Here is a 25,951-nt window from a genome sequence, read left to right as displayed (position 1 = left end):
CTATTAAATTCTACAAGTCTACATAGTCTTTAGTCTATGCTCTTGCGATACAGAAACAGCATAGTTAAGTGGAATTTCTATATTCTTCTGTTCTTTGAAGTCAGCACAAGCACATGATACACATATTATAACATGCTATTGACAGCCCCTTCCCTAGCTTCATGCCTAATTTTTTCTGGGAACTCAGGAAGTACCAATGGCATGAATAGTGGAAATTTCATGTTTCACTGTAAATAGCATGCACCCTTTCTACAACAGCTTATCATAATGACAGTCACAAATACACTCATAAAACCTATAAAAATTTAACTCATTAATAATAATGAGACTAAATACATTAATTCCTTTCAGCATAATATATGCAAAACACAAATACAAACCTGAAGCTCCCTAGAAAGTGGCACATTAGAGAGATCAAGTGGTGTTGGGCTATACCCATTTCCCTGTAGGGGAAAAGAAAATTAATCTCAGATAAAATAATTTCAGATAAAAGAACCAAATATTCAATTACAGCATCTCTATTATTGACTTGATTAGACAAATACGATTCCCAATTTTATACTTTCTTGTGGAAACTGTTCACCTATTTTGCAGCGTACTGAAGGCACTGGATGATCAAGGGAATGGGCTTGCTAGTGTGGAAGCATGCAAGTTGCTGCAGATACTTAGATCTCTCTATTCACACACAATATGTGGCAAGCTGCAAAGAACTAAGCTTTTAGCCTAAGAGGAAACCAGTCATGAGACATACAAGATGTGCCTTCAAAACATGACAGAACCATGTGGGAACAGCCTGAGTGAGCCCTGTGCTAAGGATGAGACAATACAACAAAAAGATAAATTATTTTCTTGAGGAAATTAAAGACTAAGAAAAATCAGGTGAGTAAGATATGAACACAATCTTCAACTGGTTTAAGTGAGAAAGCTCCAGTTCAAAAACCTGTCAGAGGTGCATGTAAATGTGAATGGTTACATATAAATCAGTGATTTCAAATGTCTGCTCAAGTTAATTATGTGCTGAAAGCCTCTACTCTGTCATGTCCTTGTCATGCATCTTCTTGGCCAAGAAGGTGCAACTGCAGAACAAGTTCAACTGGCTGGAAGCAGAGATTCCAGAGACAGCAGAATTTCTTATAAGGGAGTGAAATTTGCTGAAGGGATAAGAAATACTGAAGTATTATGTTGTAAAGAGTGCTCAGGGGGCCTTTTGGTGAGCAAACAGTGGCCTGGAGAAGGAATCCAACACAGGCTTAAGGTGCCAGGTGCTGATGCTCACAGGATCAGTGCTGGTGCAAGTGTACGTAAGGAATTAGCTTGTGACACAGCTTTGCACACTCCATCCAGGATTTGTGTCCAATGTACTGCTTCTTAACTCCCACAATATTTATGTATAAATGTGTGTAATTCACCTTGAGGGGTACAATAATAATTCCCCAACATTCGTCATAATTTTAAGCAGCTTTCCTCCTCCAAGACATATTGACCAGCAGTCTCAACATGTGATTAAAAAAATCTACAAATGAAAAAAATAATCTATCATCACCTGAAAATTTTGCCTGTAGATTAAAAAAAAACAAAACTGTATCAAATGTGCAGTCTAATCTGTCAGTCATAATTATAACCTTAACAAAAGGCCGTGTTAGGCTCTTCTGTTTGAACAAACAAAAAAAATTTGCTATTTTTTTTTATTTTTTTTATTTTTTTTTTTATAATTATAATTTTATTTTTTTATAAAATTAAAGACTTTAAATGCTTCGTCTGTTTTCTTTGAATGACTATATTAAAAAGCTTTTAAGTTCTTCTAATATAATTAATATCTATGGTCTCTTATAGCCTCATTGTCTTAAAAGCTTTTTGGAATCCCCCCTTTAGTGTGGCAAAGTTTTTATTACAGTGACATGACTTCCAGTCTTAGAACTCTAATTAAAAGTTTCTTTTCACTAAAAAAATAAAAAATTGACATAATTGTTTATAATTTATTGGTAAATTAATTAACAGGTCTTTTGTTTTCTAAAATCAAGGTGTTCTACCTTACCTGACTAGACTGAGATATGCTGCGAAGCTTTTCATTTTCACGCTGATGTATCATTGCTTCTCCTCCCTCCTTGGTCCTTTCTAGGCTCCATCCCAAGGCCAACATGGTTTTCAATGATTCTCTGGCAGGCCAACGATAAATTTCCTTTTCCTTTGGAGAAATAATGTAAAATTTTTCTGTATTTAGTAAGTAGGAAAAGCACAATAAAAATATTCTGTCCTTCTCTACTAAGTGTCACGTACCACAAAATTATAGAAAATTTGTATATTGTATGAGAACACAAAATATAGTTCTTTTTACACAAGAGAAAAGTCTGAAATACCTTCAATGAAAAAAAAATATTCTTAGTGGCATTTGTTGCTGGGGTAAGTGTTAGAAACTTACAGCACTGCAATGAGCCCTGGAGCAATAATGTAGATTGGACCTGGAAACTTATTCATTAATTCCACCAGCAAAAAATAATAAAAGAAATGATGGTACTTGTGAGTGCTAAAAATTAGTTAAACAAGTATGTATCTTCAAATGCATCAAGCACTCAAGACCTTTTTTTAGTCTTCCTGTATTTATATCCACTCACAGATACAGAAGGTTACTGAACTACACACATATTCATATAAACACAGTTACCAATCAAAAAATAGACAACAGCCCATATTCCAACACTCCTTTGAAAAGTAAGTGTTAGAAAAAGCCTGAAAATATGTGGCAAAATTCTGAGTATGCTATATTAAGACTTTTCAAATCAATTAAATAACAGTATTTCAGGTTGTATCATAAACCAGTTGCTCAAAATGACAGCTTTTAGGAATAGACCTGATTTTTATGTTGAAAAGTTCTAATTTCAGACAATTTAGAAAATTCTTCTTGAACTGCTTAAATAGCAACCAACAATGCTTTGGCTCCTCTCCAAAAATTCCAAAGCAATTTACAAACCTTAGGAAACTCAACATCTAGGAAACTCAACCTCTTTAGTCCTTCTTGATTCTTGTCATGTCTATTTTATGAACAGGAAATATGTGGTGAAGAGGGACATATGTAATTGACTTGTGTCTCCCAGTGAATCATTACAAAAATAAGTAAAAGAATTCAAATTTGCTTCACTGATCTGACAGCTAGAAGACATTTGTGCCTAGTCAGGAAATTCAAAATACTTTAAATGTTTTTCTGCATTTTCAACTGAATCATCTCCTACACATTTTTTACATTTTTCTACCATCCTTCTAGAAGAAAAATTTGCCTTAATATATGTTAAATTACACTTTCATTAAGGTCCAGGAGTTTCTGCCAGTCGTTCCTCATCCATGGGAGCCTGAAAAAACTGTGCTACTGATACTTCTGAATTCAAATTTGCCCAGGCCTATGAAGAAACAATTAACATTATGCCTAATAGAAGTAAATTATACAAGAGTCAGTGTAAGATTAACTGAAAAATCACTTCAGCATAAAGTTGTACCTATTAACTGTAAGAATTCTTGTTGGTTCCTCAGCCTGACATTTAACAGAATATATTTGAAATGGATTTTTAAAGCACACAAATCAATCTACTTCATATTGATGCAGCTGAAATTTCCTCTATTACCTTTTCAGCTAAAGTTTTGAAAGGCCTTATTAATGGATGAGTCTTCATATTTTCATCCAGTGAAACACCATATTTCCATCCACTGTTAGTCTGAAAAAGAGAAAAAAAAACAACTGCAAACCCCAGTGAAATAAGATGAGAACAATGCTGATGAGTGAGAGCAAATTAAGCAGTTTCCTTTGTCACATCAAGCTGCTAACCCACTTCAAGAGCTGCTCAGTGCCACAGGGGAGGATCTGTGGACGTGCAGGAACAAAACATGTCTGAGACAGAAGGGATGCCACCTGTGACCAGTGGGTCTCACAACACCAGTCCTGAGCCTAACTTACACTGCCCCTTTCAAGAGGACTCATGCATTGAGACAGCACTGACTGTCCCAAAATACAATAAATATACTGTCCCAGTTCTTTGGGAGGCCAAAGTCAGAAACACAAAGAAGAATATGTAACATTACCAGATCAAGAACTGAAGGATGTAACCAATGAATCCTTTACCTTAAACAAAAGGAACTGAAATTTATGGTTTGAAATTATTCTGTATATATTTACATATGCATAAGTATATGTAAAGAATATAAGTGTACCTTCCTCTACAAATTTGCGTACATAGGCCCTCCCAAACAAGAGAATTATTTTGTACAACTCTTCCATAAAATTGCTATGCATTTGTTATTAATTGTTATAATAAATTATTGAAGAATTCACTGTCTTTTCTTCTAGCTTTCTAGAAATAACAGAACAGAAACATAACATTGTGACAGACCATTAGGAAAATTATAGAGAAATTCAGTACATAACAGGGTTCTTAAAGCTAAGAAGAAAGAAAATTTACAACTACTTATCTGAAATAAAAAAATACATTAGGCTGTGCTTTCTTAGATCATAGAGCTGCTGCAGTAAAACTGAATCTCTGACTCCCAGTCAAAAAGCACCACTACCAGGCAAAGTGATGCCTAAAGAGCTGTATATCCTTACCTAATTTTTTTTTAAAAACCCCAAAGAACAAGAAAAACCCACCAAACTGCCAAACAAACAGAAAACCCTCCTCCAACCCAAACAAGACTCTCTCTTTTTCAGTCCCCTCAAGTCTCTCCTAATAAATTCTTTGAAAAAGTAACTAATTGCAATGTATTTTCCTAAGCAAGAGCTTTCTTCCACATATCCCAAAATAAATATCTAGACATCGATACAATCTGAACAGTTAAACTGCCCAGTTTCAATTTCAATATTAACCCTAGGAATTATTTACTAGTCCTGGACAATTGCCAGTCTTAAAATAACTCCTACCTTTTCAAAGGCCCATTTATCGTGGGAATGTTCAGCATACTTGCTTACAATGTACTCCAGCTTCTCAGGAAGTACAAGGCTGTAAGCAGAGAGGGCTGTGGTCATTCAATTATAAGTTACTGCAGTCTGATTTATGAAAAAAATGTCAGCACCAATCAAAAACGCTTCACCTTCAAATGAAGGCAAGGGATTTGGCATGGTAATTCCCTGTTCTTTAAAAGAAATGCCACAAAAAAGGCATAGCTATAATGGCACTTGCAGAGAACCTTTAAGTACATAACAGTCACACTTTTAGCAACTGCAATTGCAAAGAAACAAAAACCTGCTTCACCATAATCTACAGGTAAATGTGTTGGTAATTCTTAATAAAGAATAATGTTAACATGGATGCTTCATGAGCTATTGATCCTCAGTTTTTGAATATAAAGTCTGTATTTTAGAAGCAAAAAATTACTAGGAAAGCCAAATCTATTTAATCATTCTATGTTATCTGCTTATTTTGCCGTATTATGTTTTACAGCTCAACTCTCAAAATTAAGTGAAGATTTTATAAAAAATTGGGCTACAGACCAATTGAATCATCAGATTTTTGTGACGTACAAATTGTCATAAGCACATGCAAAATAATGATGGTTTCTAATTTATCTATCCCAAACATTTGAACTATTAGACAACAGGTACATAATAAATATAGAATTTACTATTTCTTCTGCAGACATAAAATGGAAATATTTAACATCTGTTCAGGGCTGAGAAGAATAAGATTTATGTCTGGTAAACAGGACAGGTTTCAGTGAAGTATTTGACAGAAAGAAGCAAAAATCCCTGTATTACTTCTGAAAGTCCTAATACCACCAACATGTCAGTCACCAGCCAACTCTCCCTACAGAAGATAAAAATGTTAATAAGGAATGGTCTAAAACATATTTAGGGGAAGAAAACCACTATGAATTGCATGACTCACTTGGATGTGCTGACAGGTTTGGGATCAAAATTTCCTTCTGGATCCACTGAAGTCTGCTTTTCCAAAGTTGACATAATTCGTGTATCTAAATAATCAGGGGGTAAGGCACCAGCTATAGCACTTAGACAAGGCAAAGCCATTCGAAAGAGCTCTGGATCATACTTCTGCAGGAGAGATAGGAACTGGTTGAAAAACCCAACAGAAAAACATACAAAATGTTAGTGAAATCCAAGCAGCCATAGCCATGTACAAATATTAGAAGATGCAAACAAACAGTAAGTCACATTTAAAATTCAAACATAGAGCAAAATTATTGTTGCATGACATGTATTTTCCATTACATCAACATGATATATTCTTAAGACTACTCAGATTGACATAAGAGTGTGCTGACACTTTGTATGTGTATGCAATATGAGTTCAACTTGAGCTTTCTTCAGGCCATGAAGGCCTGTACAGGGAGGATGAAGGCTTGTCTGACTAGTTAAAAAGCATGATAATCTGTAAAACTGTAAAACTGCCTTAGTTCTCAAATTACTAATTCCTTCAGAATTAGCAGAAGCCATTGCCATTTTGCCTCTTTTTCACCCTGCACTGTTTCATTTTAAAATATGCTCATTAAAGGAAATTTTGATTCACTGTAGTAAATTAATTTCATTATTTTTAAAAACATCAAACCTGTAAATAGTTTAGAACAAAAAAGAATGGTGGAGAATACTGTAGGTCAGCAGATCAGATTTACACAATTCTCACTAACCACCATTGGGCTAACAACCATTTACAGAAAAATAAAAATGTTGTTATAGAGAGCCACCAGTACTGGCAGAAACATATCATGTTAATTTATCTGTTAAAATCTAAGATTCACTAATTGGAAACATTTGATTTGTGTCAGGCACTCCTGACACTCTTCACACTTGTGAAAGCACTAAGAGAGGGGTAAATGTTACTAAAATAAAATAAAAATAAAGCTTAAAAAGCCATTTCAGAGTAATGCATAGACCATTTTTATTCCATATTACAAATCAGAATGCCTAGTGGAGCAATCATCTAAATCTTTAGCTTAGAAAGAGAACTTACATTCAGTGAGACACAATGAATAGGATTTTTTTATTGTCCTAAAGCAAAAACTGATTTTTAATTGGACTAAATTTTGATCCCAAGCAAGCACAAAAACTGTTTACTCAAGAAGACATATCTTGTATCAGAAATGCAACTTTTCCTTACTGAGAGAAAAACTGAGTAAGTTTAAACGTCCCAATAATACATTTTGCAACTGAAAAAAGGAAAAGTGTTTATTTCATAGTATATTGCATCATATCTCTTCAGCTGGGCAATAGCTGGAAAACTAAAGAAATACAAATATATATTTGAAAACAATCAATGTAAATTTATTCTGCATATACTGACAAATTTGATAAGCAAGTACACATATTTATTAAAATTAATTTTATGTCAGTAAAAAGTAATTTGAAATGTTTAGTACAGCTAAGACAGGAGAGCAGACAAGACTGACATGTTAGCGCAGGGAGAATTAAACATTATGGGTGTGTGTATATATATATATACGTACATATCTCCTCATTAATAGTGTAAAGCTTACGAGTATATCAAGCAAAGATATGAAATTTCATTGGCTTGGAGAGAATCTTTCAAGATTCAGTGTTCAATTTTTCACTTCATTAAAAGCATTCATTACTGTATCTCCCATATTAGATGAAACGACCATTAAAACAGGAATTTTCTCATCTTGGCACAGCAAATTATCCCTGTAATGCTTTTATACCCACCCCATAATGTAATGTGAATTGCAGCCATTACCTTATGAGACAAGGAATCAAATATTCCCCAGAAAAGTTTTTCAGTTAAATGTAACTCCTCTTCTGCTGCAATTCCATAGCTTCCCATTCCTGAAGGCAGACAGTAATATTTCCAGCACTGCTCATAGTGATTTGTCAGAAGCTAGATTTTCAAGAAATAAAAATGCTTGTGAAACATTGCTATTTAACAAAATAAAACACTGCTACGCTAAACAGTTACAGGAGTAGTATTATTCATTTCTTTCTCTTCATTTCCAATGGCTCAGAATAATGGCCTTCTTTTCCTTCTTTTTCTTTTTGAAAGAGCAGCAGAGCCAATATTCTGAAAGTATAAAGCCTGTATTATCTCCAGCTCCAGCTCTGGGATTCTCAGTGATTACAGGGAGTAGCAAACTTTCAGAATTGTCACCATGGGAGTACAGACTAGCTCACAGGACAAAAACACAGATAATGAAATGGGTATAAGGCCAGACATGGAGGTTCTCATGAAAAGTTTTACAAATTCACATTGATTTAACTCCTGTCATTTGTAGTTGCTTTAGTGTTCTCTAAACACTGCAAAAGACACCTGCAGTACACTCTCCTGGCTCAGCTCTGGAAAAATTGACAGAAAAAAAACTATCATACAGGAAATCTGCACAATTAAACAGCTAGTATAGATGATTATGCATATGCACTTTCCATGTAATTTCAAATTTCTACCAGTTTCTTTTGTAGAACTAAAAATTCTTATCCCATAGAAATTTTAAAAATCACATTTAGTATCAGATTAGAATCTTGACATTTTATTTTTTATTACAATTCTGTGTAAGAAAGTATATATATCTATATATATATATACAGTTAAAAACCAGACTGAACACTCCCTCTACACCAGACTTTTAATCAAAAATTAATGATGCTCCAGAGTATGTGAATATGGCAGCTCTGTTTTAAAATATGATAAAATTTCAATTCTTTCAGAAAAAGATGCAGACTGTAGATCAGGCTGTTTTATCCCAAAAAAAAGGTGAAACAAACCTGACAGAATAGTTCTAAATAAGATTCATTTACCATCTAACAATTGTAATTCTATTTTTACAGAACAAAAGAAAAAGAAAACAAAAGAAAAACTAGAAAAAAACTAGATAAAGCTTCAGTTACAGATTACTCAAAAATAAAAGTGAATTTTCTTCCCTCCATCTTGTCTCTTAGATTTCACTCAAAATTCATTCCTGGACCATGCATCCCACCAAGAGTTATTTTAGTTCATATAGCAGAAGAAGAAATCTCAAGATAACACTGACATTTAAATTGGTACATTGAAATACTCTTTTGCTGAAGCAGCAGGAAAGTCAACAGCTCACTATACAAAATATCATAATCACCTTACTCTTTGCATTAAGCATGATTTCAAAAATATTGCAAACATTACATTTAATTTGAAAGACTACAAAACAATAACATTATTTTCAATTCAGAAGTAATTTTACATTGCTTTAGCCTTCCCATTCTGCTCTTAAAAAGAAGAAAACAATATTTTCTTTTCAAGTTTTATGCTGGATGCATGTACAGAAAAGAAAGTATTTACCTTGAGAGGCATTTTACAGTATTCATTGAGCAGGGGCACATCAAAAACCAGCCTTCTCAACAGCTGTTGTAGCATAGAGGGACGCAAATGGCTGTAATTTTAAAAAATAGATGTTATCAGCAAAATTCATACAGTTCAATGTACATGAAATAAAAATTGAAGTCAATTTACATATTGGGAGACAAAACACTCATTAAAAATATTGTGAAAAAACAGTGTTAGGTGCTTAAGAAATCTCACTATCTAAGGATATAGCACAGAACGTTGTGCTGCTTCTGAAGCCTCTTAGTGAACAGACAAATCCACATGTCAGTTCTTGAGATAACACAGGTCATTTATTTTATATAGGAATAAAATTGTCTTAAGTCTACACTTCAGGCAACAAAAGAAGCTGTTAAAATACCTATCCTGCAGCAAAGAAATGAATTTGTACCCAGGAATCATACATACTGACAAATAGCAAGCAGGCATTCCTCAATAGCATCTCTTTGAGCTTTGGTGAGGGACCGTCCCTTGGATAACCGATATATGGTGTGAAGCATGGAGTCAACCAGAGAGGCATGATGCTCTGTTCCAGAAAAGAGGGGAGCACACCTCTTGAGCAGTGGAAACACAGCTGAGCAAATGTATCTATTTAGTGCAAGAGCTGCCTCTGTGGTGCTTAGAGAAACCTGTATGAAGGAGCAAATGAGCATTAGTGTCACACTGGATAAAGGTCACTAAATAAGAAGGCTATAAAACATAAAAAAATGTAGTAGTCCTTAAGTCTCTGAGTGGCTGGGTACTAATGATGTTTCCAGTATCCACACGAGGACTAAAGTAATTTCTTTTTCAGCTAGAGAAAATTCAAGCCATCAATTTATGTTCCATCCCTTGCACCCCTGCACTCTGAACAAATAGCAGCACAAATTAATATGTAGCCTCTATTTTGAAACAAGTTAGAAAACCCCACTAGGCTTTAAATAAGACTCAGCATCTCAATTTCTTCACACACCTGGATTTTCACTGAAAACAAACATGAAATAAAAACAATTATCAGGCCTACTGCAGTATGCTCAATGTACTTATTGAATTAATGTAAAGCCTGTATCAAAAGATTTTAAACTACTTTTACACTTTGTACACTGAATGCTTAAATCAAACTTATGCACTATCAATTAATAGTGAATTAATATTGATTTTCTTTTATAGTGAGCCTACAATGCCTTTTATTAAAGACTGTTTTGACTTGAAATTCCAGTTTTCTTCCACTTACAGAGCCATTATATCCAACCATTTCATCTAAACTCAATAGTGAAATACGTACTGTATCCAAAGAGGCAGAAGCTCTTAAATCTGGTAAAAATCCAACTTCCAGTAGGTGAAGGAGGAAGCTTTGGTCCTTAATACCATAGACACGGTCCAAGAAGAGTACCATGGGTGCTTTATGATCAGGACAGAAACTGGCAGACATATCTGGCTCATTTACTGTGCCATCTACACAAACATACAATGCACTTTTTAATAGTAGATAACTGATAAAATGAGAAACACCAAGGTAATGAAACCCATCACAATTACATTTAATATGTAAAATCACATACTCAAAGAAAACTACATTCTTCTGTTTTGTTCTATGCTGAAAAAAATCAGTTAGAACAGAAATTTTTTATTCTTTAGAAACCCTTATTATTTTGCAATTTAATTATTTTTCACTCTTAAATGAAAGCTTAGAAATTAATGGTAAAATATTCTACAGATGACTGGATAATGTGGAAATACAAAGAGACTGAGCCAAGTTTAAATATTTTACCTAAGGAGATAATGTCTCTAAAGCCACTGCTGGAGACAAAGTATTGGCCCATTGGTGTGATCCTTTAAAGTGTTTCTTACGTTCTTACATTCTCTGCTCTACAGGAGCAAATATCTGTGCCACTGGAGCAGCTCTAATTGTTGCAGATCTAATAAAAATTTGAACAGTTCTCTGCTTACATTCAACTAGCAAAACTGCTCTGTTTTTCATTTGAAGACTAATGTGGCAAAGGACTTTCATAAAAAATAAATGGTCTAATAAAAGTAAGAAGTTACCTTTGTTAACTGTGGACAACTTTAGTGGTATACTTATAATCCCCACCAAATCTTCAGTTGGCACTAGGGATCGAAGAATTGACCTGATTCGGATGGCTTCCCCTTTTCCACTTTGAATAAGCTGTTAGAAAAATTTGTCAGTTAACAAATTTAGTATTGAGGACATAAGAAAGTTTTCCTCAACATATTTGTATTAATATGATTTTTTTTCAAACACCAGAAGAAAATGTACAGAAATTCAATTTATCCAAGAATGAATGCACACAAAAAGCAGCCCTCTATCACATTCTTATAAAAATTATTTTATGGTTTTCTAGAGAATAATAAAGGGTTAATTTCAGAAGTTATTATACTGGTCACTTAATTTTGCAACACTTGTAGTTCCTATTTGCTTTATTTCATAATAATGTAAAAATTACCAAAATTTTAGATAAATAAAAAAACATAAAGGAATCAAAAGACCATGGTTCTTTATAAACATCTTGCAGCTTGTGTCTACTTAGATACAGCGAGAAACCAAAAAGTCTACTGTTTGAAGGGAAGAAGGCTTTGAATAGAGAAAGGTTTAGTGAGACATGTTTACAAATTGTTTACAGTTATGTTTAGAAATTTCCTTACATTTTCTGAGCAAGTGGTAGAATGAACTTACATGCATTTCTGGTGCACAGCGTCCAAGCAAATCTATGAGAGCTGAGTAAAAGGACATGATTGCATTTCCCATGTGCACAGTCTCCTCTTCATCTTCCTCCTCATCACTAAAAAGTTAAAAATAACAGTAAGCATTTTTGCTAATCTACATTTTATAGCTCTTCTCTGGAGCTAGATTTATGATCCAGAGACTATTCACCAGACATAATCATCCCTTTGGCTCCAGACTAAAGGATTTTTGTCCCTAGTGTAAGCATGCAGGCTAACTGTAATAGCTGACTTCACATGAGCCTTCTACCTTCCTCTTTTACTTTAGCTTAACTTTAGCTTCATTCCACAGCAGTCTTCTCATTTGTTTTGTCCTTCGGGCTTTTTCTCTCTGTTACTCGTATTCCACTTTTATGTAGCTAATGCTTTATGAATACCATATGACAACTGCTTGTGGATGTGAATCTCTAATTCTCTCCGCTTGTCTAATGCCCTACGCAACAGGGTCTATTATCCACATACTGCAAGCATGATTGAACCAGCTATTAAATTGTCATTTGCCAAACAAGCATTCACATTTACTTACCCTTCTCTTTTATATGCCTGGGAAGGAAGGTCACGACTAGGATTCTCTGAGATCCTGATGGCTTCCTGCATGGCAGCCAGCAAACCATTTCCTCCTTCTCCCCTAAGGTCTGGCCCAAAGCATTCTGGCCGTCGAATGAGGAGCTTGACAACAACACTTGCATTTTCCTCAACACTTTCACCTAAGGACCAAAAAGCACTACATATATTTTCTCCTGAAAGGTATTCTTAAGTCAGAAGAAAGCTGCATTTTCCCCTAATTGTTGCAAAATAGAAATCAAGTCCTCATCCTAAGGCAACAGAGCAGAGATTCCCCTGCAGTCTGTGATGCAGACCATGGTGAGGCAGCTGTGCCCCTGCAGCCCATGGAGATGCACAGGGATGCAGAGATCCACCTGCAGCCCATGGAGGAGACCCCATGGAGGAGACCTGCATTAGAGCATGGGGATGCCTGAGAGGAGGCTGTGAACCCATGGGAGACCTGTGCTGGAAAAGGCTCCTGGCAGAGTCACCTGTGGAGAGTGGAGCCCACATTGGTCAGGTTTCCTGGTAGGGGAACTCACATCAGAGCAGCCTGTCCTGGAAGGACTGCACCCCATGGAAAAATGCCCCACATTGCAGCAGTTTGCGGAGTATTTTTGCCTATGGGATGGACTCACATTGGAGAAGGTTGTGGAGGATTGTCTCCCATGGGAGGGACCACATGCTGGAGCACGGGAAAGACTTGTCTCACAGAGAAGTGACAAGAATATATTGATGTAACCCCTATTCCTAGTCTTCCTGTTCCAAGGAATTCCTAACATGATTCACTACCATGGCTGCAGGTTAATCTATTCAATTATGTGATTTGCAAAAAAAAATACAGCTAACTATGAAGATTCAAAAAAAAATTTACAATAACAAGCATACACCAATAGTCTTGTGTTTGTAATGAGGAGAGTATGCACTAATCTCTCTTCAGATTTAACATATTTTGATGGTTAGGAAATTGATTTAAAGGAAACCTTTTGATGGAATCTGGATGCCAAGAAATTAGACTTACTGTTAGCAAAAACTGCAAATCGTAAGAATGACAGGTAACGTTCACCCTCTATTGGGTTCCATCCAATGTCTGGATATCCTTTAGCCAGCAATACTGGACAGCTCTGCAGGCCACAACCTGCCAGGTAGGTAACAACCTGCAATACAGAAGTAATAATTTATTCATATGCTTAGAAATATGTTTCTAAAAATAACTATAAACTAGAATGAGAACAGTATTTTTTTCAAGATTTTTTATATTCTGGGCAATTAACCTACAAATCTAAAAATATAGCTCATTATTTTATCAGTCATAGGGTTTTTTTTAATGAAAAAACTCTCTGTTTCTGAAAATACCTAATTATATGATGACACAAAAATACAGCAACATGAACAAATGTGGAATGTGAAAAACAGAATAAAATCTTGTATAATCCAGATCTTTTTGACAGTACATACATGACAACCATAATACTGAACAGCTTTAAAATCAGATCAATAACCATGTATGGCTTATTTGCTAAAATAGCAAAATAAAGTTTATATAGTGTAATTGTAATTGCATAAAAAGTTTATATAGTGTAATTCTAATTTTAATGGATATGAAAACCATCACAATTTTTCAGAAGAATGATAAATATCAATGAACAGCTTTAAGAGTCTGAAATCAGAAACACTAAAGAATTTTGGTAAAACAAAAATTTCTAACACAACATTTCTTATCAAAAGGATTATCTTTAATTAAGAGAAATCTTTAAGAAATTATGATTAATTTTTATTATATTAAACTGAATTTCAGAAATATATGCAGAATAATTTCCTCTTTCATCTAAAAGGAAATTTGCAGATAACTGTGCATTTCAAATAAAATAAGTAATCATATGGTTGTGCAAAGGACAACACATGAGCATGATTATAGCACTTAAAATGGGTAATGACCATGAAGAACCTTCTGTGAATTTGTAAAAAAAAGATACAAATTATAATTTCTCAAAATGGCAGGCAGTCAAAATAGATGGCAAAAGGGAGATAGATGAAGAGATTATATTTAGTCATTATCCAGTGTCCTAAGAGAGAAAAAGTTGTGAATTTAGGAAGAATTATATGTCAGCTGATACAGTACACAAATTGCCTCCAAAAGGCTGCAACAGTGGAAAAAATGGGTTGATGTGGAAAACTTGTTTATTGCAGTACGAAGTAAGGAAGTTACTCAGAGCACTCTGAGGAAAAAGTATATAATTCCTAACATGACTTGATAGTTTTCAAGCATTTATTCAGAAGAAAAAGTGAATACATACTTGTGTTCCAGTCACTAGTGTTGTATCCCAAGGATTGAAGTCAATGCCATTTAATTTTTTATTAATGACAGGAGAGAGTGCATGCAGCAATTCTGCAGGTGATAGAGAATTGCTAATACTTCTCAAGAACATATTGCCTGGTAACTATATTGCTGTGCTGTCTCACACCCTTTCCATTCATATTCCTGCCTGTCTTCCCCCAGCTATCCCTGTAATATGCCCATTTATTTCAATTTCACAACTTTTCCTCTCCCACACCACGTACTAATCACAAACAGTCCCACAAGTTCCACTGTCATCTCAGGATCCTGTCACCATGCACAGAGACTTCCCCTGTGCTAAGTTATCATTTAGGTGTTTAACTACTCTCTCCATTTATATTAAACCCTGCTTTCTGTTTTCTGCACCCCAATGCTCTGCTAGCATGTCTAACTTCCTTTATCTGCTTTCCTCCTCTTCTGACTGTGCACTTCCATCTCTAAATCTGTTTTCCTCCTATGATATACAACTTTTATGTCATTTTTTATATTTTAATGTATTTCCCAGTTCATCCTGCCTCTCCTCACATTTTTCTTTATTCCTAACTATTGCCAATGACTTAAGTTCTGGATTCAGTCTCCCATTGACCCTACCCTTAAAATCCTGTTTCACCTTTCTTCTTGAAATACCTGTCCTTCAATTCTCTTAGTTCTAACCTCCATGCCCATAAATCTTTATGATTTAAGCCAAAAGACCTGTGTCCTTTTCTTAATATTCTCTTCTTAATTCTCAATTTTTTCCTCCCCAAAAAAACATTTCTTGATATTCCTGTTTCATGTCTTTTTCTTGTTTTCCTTTCTACATGATAACAATAGTAAAAGGATGCAGAAAATAGAAATAAATCTCTTTTTGCTCTGCCTCCCGATAAGCATAAGGCAAAATCAGGGAAAATACTGCTCAATTAACCTCACCTTGAAACAACACGTAAGTAGAGTGGGTATTTTTGAGGACAACATATTCAAAAACTACTATGATCATTTAAACTTTTAAAAGTTTTGCCCTTTTAAACTCTTTCAGCACAAGTACAGCATTTAATAAATGGGTAAATAGGTGAGAGTGGCCACCTTATCAAGGTCTGGCTCCTCCAATGCAAGTGCAAGCTCGTTGTTGTCCATCACAGAGGCTGCTGCCACATCGAGTGGTGTCGAACCCCTCATTGAAGGAAACGCTGCAGAAAAAAGTTAACACATAATGATTAAAGGGAGCTTGCAGTAATCACATTCACGCAGCAGAGGGCAGCAATCACGCTGGAATCTAGAACGCAAATATATTCATAGAACATTTTAGGGCAGTTCTTCATCCAGCAACAGAGTCAACTCTTTTTAATAATGTGGAAATGCTGATTTTTTTTTTTCTGGCTTCACATCCATATCTGTAAGCATACTCAAACACAGTGGTTTTAAATACAGATACTCAGATGAAAAATAGAATCAGTATTAACAATATAGCAAATTGGAGGACTACTATTTTCTTAGGAGACCAACATGCTAGCTACATAATTCTGCACAGCCTTATCAAGTCAAGATTTTAAAACATGCCTATCTTTAGCAAAGAGACATTTCAAGCTTCAATTACCTGTTTTCTTTCTTTAATATTTTCCGGTTTTCTGTGGTTTTTTTGTAGCCAAATTCATACATGAACAGCTAAATCACTGTGAAATCACAAGCTATCCTGCCTTGAAATATCTTATTGCTATAACCATCTATCCAGCTAATAAATTTTTCCTGTGTTACAAAGTCTAATGCACATGCATTAAAATACTGAGTCAGTGTTCAAAAGAGAAATATGAAATTTACTTCAGTAGCCTAAACTGTGGAGGCAAGGAAATTTAAACCAGATGAAAGAGGCAAGCACCATAAGGAGTCTATATAATCTTAGATTTCAAACCACAACTATTTTGAATGGAAAAATGTGAAACCATGTGTTCAATACTAATTTTTTCAAGGTGTATAAAAACACAGATTCAAGCTATTCTGTTCCTAAAAAAAAAGAAAAATATTTAAAGGTGAAACCACAAGGGGTTTAAGCATGTTTCAGCCTGCTATACAAACTAGACACCAGTCTTGTGATATCACAGTTGCTCCTACTCTTGCTTTTAGGTGCTGCAGCTACATGGCATACCCAGTCCAACGCTGCTGTTTTCCAGTAAGTAGCTGAGATGCTCAAACATGGCCTTTTGGTTTTGCCGGCTAATGCGGCAGAAGTAGCACAGGAACCGACAGCAGCTTGCCACCATCTTCGGGAAAGCGATCTGCTGAAGAGGAAAGTTGACAAAGCAGTGAAATATGTTAATTACCAATCTGTTCCAGTTCTTCCTGCACTCCTCACAAGGAAAGTACAGTGAAGTTACCAAGGTGATAAGCAACAGACGGTTACTTTAGAAAGGACTCACATTTCCTTTTAACTCTCACATTCATGAGGCCATTAAAGTGTTGAAAACTCATTTTTCAGAGAACTGTAGGTGACATACCAGTTTGAACCGACAAGTTTTAACATTCCCACCATTCCTTCAGAGACAATATATGTCTCAATACAGCCTCATGATTAACCATTTATTCCAAGGAGCTGGAGATCCAGCTTAAAGAATCTGCTGCCACAACCTAGAAAAATGCCCAATCCCTAAGCCACAGACTACATTTCATGACTGCTCATTCCATCTCTTGAAGCTACAACACTGAACAGAAAGAAATATTCATGAGGTACCTACTGTCTACATACAATTCATAAAAACAGAGACATAAAATAGGTTATTTTGGGTGGCCAAGCTGTTTAATGACACAACACCAGGTTACTAAACAGTTTTCTAAGTCTGCATTTCCTTTGAAGGATATCATGGTAATTTCTGTAAAGCATTTTTGTAGATCTGTGTTATTAAAATTTTCTAGGAAAACATTTTTAATAAAATTAGAAGGCATTGGGGGCTGTCATTGTTTTGGGTTTCAGGAGTTTTTTATCACCTTTGGCTCTATGTACAAGTTATAACAAAACCAGGATGTTTTAGTACCTATAAATTAGCAAATTAATAATAATTTTATAATTAATTGTAACTTGCCTTGAAATGCAACAGATATACTAAAACTTGTATGCGAATACTTTGTAAAACTGCAATGGTATAGGCAGATTCAATGTATAAGCATTTAGAAGAATTATTGATTCAAGAGGCAAAGAGTGGTGCAGATGCACATAGAAGACAATCAAGTTACGAAAAATTGAAAGACCAAGAAAAGATAAGCAAAAGGTAGAACATTGGGCTGAAAATTGTTCCACAAATACATAACAAAGATGAGTGGCCTGGCAAAACGAGACATCTGTTTTTGGGATGGAGGCAACAGAATAAAAACATGAGGCATGAGCAAAGAGAAGATAGAAAATATGCACACTTCACTTCTCACTTTCTTCAGAAGTGAAAATTTTCAGTTAGGCTTCTCAAAATTTATGTCACTTTGCCTTTAAAATAACATGTATATATATATTCCAGCATGGCACAGAGAAAAGGGAGACACTGCAACACTGCAAGAAAATTTTTGCTTAATTCAAGTACATGAATTTGAGCATTAAAATATAAACTGGGTTTAGTCTCTTATTATAATTTATTGGTAGTAACACTTCATTTAAGATGAAGAGGTAAATTCTCCTACTAGAGCTACACCTTCAATAAATGCAGTTAAAGTCTATATTTAATAACAAAACATTTTACTATCCTATTAAAAGAAAAATAAAACACCTAAAATATCTCAGATTTTAAAAATCAAGGCTCAGCTACTGGGCTTCTCCCTCTAGCAAAATAAAAAATATTCTACTTTTTTCATTAAGGAATACTTTCATTTGGACAAGCAAAATCTAGCTTACATGGGATATATTTTTGTTCACTTATTAAATATCCTAATATATTTTTGGGAAGGTTCAAAATGCAAAACACATAACAAATTGTGGTGAAATTACCTGAGATTTGTCTCCTCCAAGCACATTCACCATCACATCCATAACAGTCTCATGCATGCCCAAGACTCTCATTAAGTTAGGATGCTGATAAAACACCTTGTTGTTCATTATATCCCTAAAATGGAAGAAAAGACAATTTGCTTTTAAGCAACCCCAAATTAATTTAAGTTGAAGCATTGAGATTTCAGAAGTATGCATTCATTGTATTAACACCATTTAAAATTCTTAGAATTCAGCATAATACAAAAGCATGTGCGAGCAAAATGTTTCACATTTCAATATGTTGTCATTCCTCTAATTCTTATAGATTCTTCATAAGAAGAATATTAACCTCAAAATTATTTTGAGATGGTAATTCTTCATCTCTAAATTGCTCCTACCATCTGTTCTGTTTAAATTTAAAAAGAAAAATCTGTGATGATCTAAGTGAAAAAGAATATGTTTTGTTAGGTTTTAAGTTGAGAACAGAGTTCAAGAAAATGAAATCTAATCAATCATATTTCTGCAGTAACCTCTTAATTAATTTCCTCAGATCACAAAGTAAAGATAATAAATAGACTTAGTCTTTAAGGTAATCCATTATATGTATTTCATCACTATTTTCAAATTCTGTCAGAAGTGGCATGCAGGTCCATTATGAAGGACTATTTTAACTTTTTCACCTGCCCACCATTCTCTCAACATTTTCTAGAATCTGCTGTATTGATTTCATAATCCAGAATACAATTTATGTGTTTCAAAATAATCCAGGGACTTGATTTCAACAGAATCCAGGTATTTCTAACATTTTAGGACAACCTTTTAAAAACACATGGCAAATAACAGGCATCATTCCTGCTTTAAAGAAATACAGAAAACTGAGAATGGATGAGTCTCAATAGAGCAACTCTTGGAAGGTGCTTATATCCATACCATCTTTAGGCAAATTTATCCTTTATCCCTCATATAATTCTCAGCAAATTTACAAAATCAGCATCAAGGACAAATTGGGTAATACTGTTGCACACTGCCTAATGAGTCATTGTCATGAACAGATCAATTCATATAAAGAGATTAGTCTTTGCAATTTATACAAGAACAGTATAAATTTTACATTGAAATAGTAAAAATAATGGAACTTTCTTACAATTGTTGTAAGGGAGAGAATTTTTTTAATATTCCCAAAAAAGACAAATAAATATTGTTCTCAGGTAACAATACTATAATTCTCTCTCTAAATACACCATTTTAATTGAAATAATTTATTTTCTGTGTTCTCTTTTCCTTCCAACATTAGATGGCCCAACCATCATTCAGTCACACAAGAGGAATAACAAACATGAAAAATGCACTGCAATACCACTGCACAACAGAGGTAATTTTATAGCAAAGATGCAGAAAATATTCTCACATCATCTGGTGCTATATAAAAGAAATGTCTTCTGAATTTCCAATTGAAAAGACACCAGCAAGTTTATCCACTCATACATTAAATATAAAATGGGCTTTAAGTCTGGGAAAAATGCAGTGTAAGTAGACACCAGCAAAAATTCTAGTGATCTTTTCCTCTAGAGCTGCTAAAACTTGTACTTTGATTAAGGTTTAAGCGTCAGGCTTAACTGTAGTAAAAGGAGTCCATTTTCTTTAGATAATGCTTTAGTTCACAGAAACTTTGACCCTTCTGATACTGTTAGAGAGATAGCTGGAGCCACCGTGGAAATATATGTGAAAGTGTAAATCACTAGTACATATTTACACTTCAGTATAGCAATAATTTTCATTTAGGAACAAAAATTAGAGGATTTACTAAGATAACAAAAGCTTCACACCAACTTAAAAACAAAATTCCATTAATTCCATACCCTAATCCATTGATCATTAGCAATTCCTCCTCTTTTCCCATCCTCACACTGAGCAGTGAGCGAATCTGGCCCAGTGCTGCAAGCAGATTAATGGTGTCCTTGACAGAGGCAGCACTAATGGTGTATGCTTTCCTCAGGGCTTGCAGGAGCTCCCCAATGCTGTCATACTGCCGACGGAGGAGGCTGTACATAATCCGAACTAATTCAGGATCTTGGATCTGATCTTCCTGGGACCAGCGCACCATTGTCTGCGATATGAGCTCTTTCAGTGTAGCTAAAAGCAAAATACATTACATGTTACTAGCTCTTCCAACAGAAAACATCAAAAACATGTATTATTGTAAAATATGTAACAGGAGACAACAAAGAGGTTGTAAAACCCACAAGCAGACTGAACAGTTTTTTTAAATTGGAAAGCAACTTTCAGATTTTTTCAAGATAAATGTAATGTTCTTGAGAGATAGAAAACAATAAACATCTTCTTAGGGTTCAAGTCCACACCAGCACTGTTCACAATGAAAACCTTTAATTTGACCATGATTTTGAGAATCATCCTTGTAGACTAAATGTAGACTAAAGCATTAGGCTTTCAATTTATTCTTTATTTCTAGATCAAGTCACTGTCACTTGGTAATGCACTTTCTAAAAATACTGTATTGTTTGTAACTACAGAATAAAAATTGCTTGATGCGCCTGTATTGCAGACATTGCAAATGCCGAAAACAGTTTTGCTGAGCCCAAAGTTTAGGCAATTTACCTGAAAACTGGACACATGTTCCAGTCCTTGTTCCAACAAATGTTCATGCTTGATATCAAGTAGAACAGGAATAACCACCCTACCTCATAAAACAATGCAATGCAAATTTCTTTCTTCTATCCCTAGCAAACATACCCCTTGACTTTCCCAAAGTTCTTCCAATGGCATGAACACTCCCACTTCCCATCACTAAAGTGTTTATAGATAGTGTAGATCCATTGGGGTTCATGTGTATGCTATTCTTTCACTTGCTAACACTTTCTTAGCTTATTTAATATTGTATTTATGCAAACCTATCATTAATTCTGAGGTTCTGTTCCATAATTAGGCTTTCAACCTGTGGGAACAAATTCTGCCCTTCACAGAGATAGCCATACTCTTAGTGGTATGTCATGGCTTATCTCAGTTTTTACTTGATGGTTACAAAACCCTATAATCATTATTAATAATAATTATTTGCCTCTATGGGTTTATTTTCAGAGTTCTACCTTGTTTTTAAATACAAAATTTACTGATTCATAATTAATACTAGGTTGAAATTGCTGGCATTCCTCACTTGGGTATAAGATTGATTGTGATAAGAAATGAATGTAAGCTTAGAGTACAGGAAGATTTATTTGTAGCAAATAGTTCCTTCTTATGAATATTCACACAGTATGTGTGACTAAAACCAAGACAATCAAGGCCAGAGATTTAAATCTTGGAAATACACACCATGGACACCACCACACCTCTTCATGCACATAAGAGGATTGGGGATACCTCTGAAATCCATTTCCTTTAATGTCTGAATTCCAAATTTTCTGATGCAGAAATGGGAAGTGCACACATGGACTAAAAACCTCAGAGTGTCCAGCTACAGTCAAGTATATAACATAATATATCTATATTATTTTTCATCATGCTTTGAATGACTTAATCCATGTGCATATTTGTACTATGCATCACTCCAAGGCCACTCTTTAGGCCCAAGCCTAAAGAAATCATCTGAAATTTCTAGAAAAATAGACACTGTAGGATCATTTTCCAACCCACATTTCTTGTAACCCAAAGTTCTGGTACATGAAATAAGTGAACTGCCCTGTTCCAAGGACCAAACACCATGTGCCCTGAGGCCTTATGAGTGAATACTTCCTGACTCATGACAATAAAATCTACATGAAACCTGGAGAAGAAATGATACTACCAGGTACTGAGTAGCTCCTGCTACTATTAAAGAGAAAGCAGATGCTAACAGATAAGTCACTGGAGAATGAAGCTCTGCTTCATACAGCATATCACACTGTTACAAGATTTAATGTACTTGAAACACATTAACAAGCTTAACAGATCAAAATATGCTTTCAGACCAGGCAAACACTCTAAGGTGCTTTCCAGAGCAAGCAGATCATGTAAGAAGTGTCATGAGTTATAAAATAATTTTGCTGCCTAATCTCCACAAAACTCTTAATTATTGAGCCTGAAATAAATTAACCATTCCACATCTGTACATGGACCTATTGACAAACTGAACAACTTGGAAAAAAAGAGAACTGTTACTGGTTGACCAACCTGAAGTCACTTGGAGAATCCTGCACATGATATCTGTATGGTGTTACAGAAATTTAGAGCTAGAGCCCCAATCCTGATTCAGAAAGGCAAGAAGAAATCCCAAAAAAGAAAGTGTCCTAAAGGAAGACCTGGAGGAATTTGTCTTTTTGCCTTACTTGCTCCTTACCATCCCTAGTCACTACAAAGGTTTGAAAACTCCTATCAACAGCAAAGACAAAGTTTGTGAGATTCATACCATACATCACCCTCACTGGGATGAATTCTCATAGGGCATGTGAGCACAGTGGCAGTGAGAATCAGAGGAGTTGTTCAAAGAGGCTCAACTAAAGGCTTGTGCAAATAGTCGAGGAATTGCAAGCACAGAACCAATCTCACCTGCATAGACCGTGAACATCCCTCGCATCTTATGGAAGAGGGTATGAGAATGGATATGTACATGAATACTGCTAAGAATAAGAAACACTCGTGATTACAAGTGTTTTGGGGGGTTATGTCCTTGTCTGTATTTGCTTCTATATGAAAAGGTAATAGAAGGAAATTGAGATAAGCTCTACAGAAGAATTTTTATATTTAAAAAAAACCCATAAAAATTAGATCTTCCCAAGTTTAGAATGCTTGAGTCTAGATTATTGTGCCATAATCAGCTTTTCACAGTTCTTTATGAAGAATATGTAAATTTTCAACCCCAGAGTTAATGATCTGGATCTAAAATCTTCCACTCGTTTTAATTTCTTGTTTAAAAATGCATCTGAGGTGTTCCATATACAGAATAATATTTCTAAGAGGCAGAAGAAACTTAAACAGGCAGTGTCCTTCTTCAGCCCCTTATAAAATTTTATTAGAAAATACACTCCTTTTGACTGTGTAAAACTTTAACATTTGCACCATGAAAGCATTTATATGGAAAGAAAACTTACTAGGAGCTTTCTCTTCTTCTTCTTTAGGCTCCAATTTTTCTGCTTTTGGTGGACCTTTGATTTTGTACATTAATGAACGGAGTTTGCCAGTCAAGGAGGAATCTTCTTCTTCCTCTTCCTCTTCTTCTAGTGGAATACCTTAGCATAAAATAAAACTGGTTAGAAACAAAACTTAATGTTTGAAGTTTAACTCCCTCAATATTTAAACCATATTAAAATTGCTATAGGAATATTTATTTTTTTCACCAGCAAATTTCATACAGGATAAAAGAAGAAGTAGTAAGGCCAGCAGCTTTAACACACAGTACCAGAAGCACTCCTCCAATTATGTTCATTTCAGTACACATACTTCTTACATCCAGATTTATAGTATTCATTTTTCACTATTATGACCAAAGAGGTGGTACTTTTTTAAGAGTCTACTATGGGAATTAAGTATGACTCACAGTCATATTTGATTAAATATGTGATCCTTTGTTTCATATTGCAGAATGTAGGCTAAAGAAAGAAGTGTATGGCTGTATCTTCCAATACAGTACAGTTTTTCAGTTGAGATATTTAGCTGCCATAAACCAATATATTAACTGAATTGAAAGCTGTAAGAAGGCAGAAATTAAGCGATTATGTGGATAATACATGCTTTTCATGAAAATTTATACAATGAGGCAGGATGTCATTTTACCAGGTGGTTTAATACCTGGCAAAATGACTAATTTAATTCAGTTCAGTTCACTACACTGCTTCACAACCATTCAAAGTCTCTCACACCTCTTAGTGATCATCAGACAACGCATGTGTTATGTGCAGAAGCAAAAAACTAAGCAGGCTCTCTCCAGATCAGAGATTGCGCCAAGCAGAAATGTAAGCTTTTGCAGTTTGCTTGTCAAAGAGAAATTGAGAAAAGGAAAAGTTTTTCAGACAGGATACTAGACCTACAACCTGAAGCAGGGGGGAAAAGAAGAAACCACAGTAGCTAAAACTGGTCCTAAACAGTTAACTAAGAAAGAAAATAGAACAGACACGTGGTAACAAGCTGGAGAAACTTTGCTGCTGGCACCTACAAAAAGGGGAGGGATAATTATGACTAGGAGTGACTAAGTGATAAAATTCAAAGGCACTGAGAGGGAATGAAGGAAGTCAAAATTGAAATTGGACAATACATACAGAATTTAAGAAATTAGATAAGTGGAACTGGCTTGGCAAAATGAAAAGTTAAGAAGGGATACAATCAGTCTGAAAGAAAGCAAGAACAGGAAATGTCACCAGCAATGAAAGGAAAGAGAAAGCAGACAAGGATATTAAAGGAACAAATATCTGGCACTGAAATAAAACCTGGGTTCTGAACACAAGAGAAGGACACTGGGAGAGGAACTGTGAAGAAGTTGAAATGGACAGAGAGAAGGAAATGCACTGGTATCATGAGTTAAAACAATGTTTGACTGGGGTAGATGAGGTCTGTGACTCCTCCAGGTGGGGTCTCATCTACTCTTCCATGTCACTCATTCTGCATCATCTTAGAGTTGCAATCCATTCAGAAGCTGACTGTCTGCTGTTGCTACTGGCTAATTGCTTCCTTCAAGTGGCAGAGGTCTGTGCACTGTGATGACTGCAACCCAGGTAACTGTCAGTTTGATATGATGCTACCAAATATGCTGTAAATTTCCTTGGTTCTTTATAAGCAAGAAATTGCACATAAAAAAAATTGACTGAGGACCATTATTTTGCTAGCAAAATTAACCACTCCCAGTTACGACGTGCTAGGATTAAGACTGCCTGAGTAACTGTTTGCTTATATTCATTATGAAGAAGCCTTTAATTACTTGATTGCATACATAGTTTTCCACTTAGATGGCAAAGTATACTTAGTGCTAAAAAGCTGATTAAACATTCCAAGCAGAACTCCTATTCATTTAATCTGCAGCTGTGATTGCTTAGTACTGATTTTCAGGACCAAGTCAGGACACAGATAATGAGGAGCATTTATCCACAGCAACCACCTCTGATAAATCTGTACAAAGTAATGAATATGGTTTTGCACAGAATC

The 25,951-nt window shown here is 35.0% G+C and overlaps 1 protein-coding gene across 10 annotated transcripts in view; it reads right to left on the bottom strand.

Moving 5' to 3' along the window:
* The window catches only part of RYR3 (ryanodine receptor 3), a 197,045-nt gene that overhangs the window by 68,313 nt on the left and 102,781 nt on the right, over positions 1 to 25,951 (bottom strand). For 4 of the 10 annotated variants that reach the window (XM_063160504.1, XM_063160506.1, XM_063160508.1 and 1 more), the window contains exons 38-55: positions 23,908 to 24,045; positions 20,683 to 20,956; positions 18,842 to 18,956; positions 17,021 to 17,153; positions 15,964 to 16,067; positions 13,585 to 13,720; positions 12,544 to 12,724; positions 11,971 to 12,076; positions 11,322 to 11,442; positions 10,561 to 10,730; positions 9,705 to 9,925; positions 9,255 to 9,345; positions 7,686 to 7,826; positions 5,865 to 6,046; positions 4,901 to 4,979; positions 3,615 to 3,704; positions 2,036 to 2,185; positions 381 to 443 (exon numbers count right to left, since the gene is read on the bottom strand). In XM_063160504.1, coding sequence (XP_063016574.1) covers positions 381 to 443; positions 2,036 to 2,185; positions 3,615 to 3,704; positions 4,901 to 4,979; positions 5,865 to 6,046; positions 7,686 to 7,826; positions 9,255 to 9,345; positions 9,705 to 9,925; positions 10,561 to 10,730; positions 11,322 to 11,442; positions 11,971 to 12,076; positions 12,544 to 12,724; positions 13,585 to 13,720; positions 15,964 to 16,067; positions 17,021 to 17,153; positions 18,842 to 18,956; positions 20,683 to 20,956; positions 23,908 to 24,045 — 2,495 coding nt within the window. The remainder of the gene's footprint in view (positions 1 to 380; positions 444 to 2,035; positions 2,186 to 3,614; positions 3,705 to 4,900; positions 4,980 to 5,864; positions 6,047 to 7,685; positions 7,827 to 9,254; positions 9,346 to 9,704; positions 9,926 to 10,560; positions 10,731 to 11,321; positions 11,443 to 11,970; positions 12,077 to 12,543; positions 12,725 to 13,584; positions 13,721 to 15,963; positions 16,068 to 17,020; positions 17,154 to 18,841; positions 18,957 to 20,682; positions 20,957 to 23,907; positions 24,046 to 25,951) is intronic. The other 6 variants (XM_063160510.1, XM_063160515.1, XM_063160514.1 and 3 more) reach the window with 3 other exon arrangements.

Source organism: Melospiza melodia, chromosome 6 (assembly GCF_035770615.1).
Source record: "Melospiza melodia melodia isolate bMelMel2 chromosome 6, bMelMel2.pri, whole genome shotgun sequence".
Taxonomy (NCBI): domain Eukaryota; kingdom Metazoa; phylum Chordata; class Aves; order Passeriformes; family Passerellidae; genus Melospiza; species Melospiza melodia.
The sequence above is the reverse complement of the archived record's forward strand: the minus strand, read 5'-3'. Positions and strand labels throughout refer to the sequence as shown.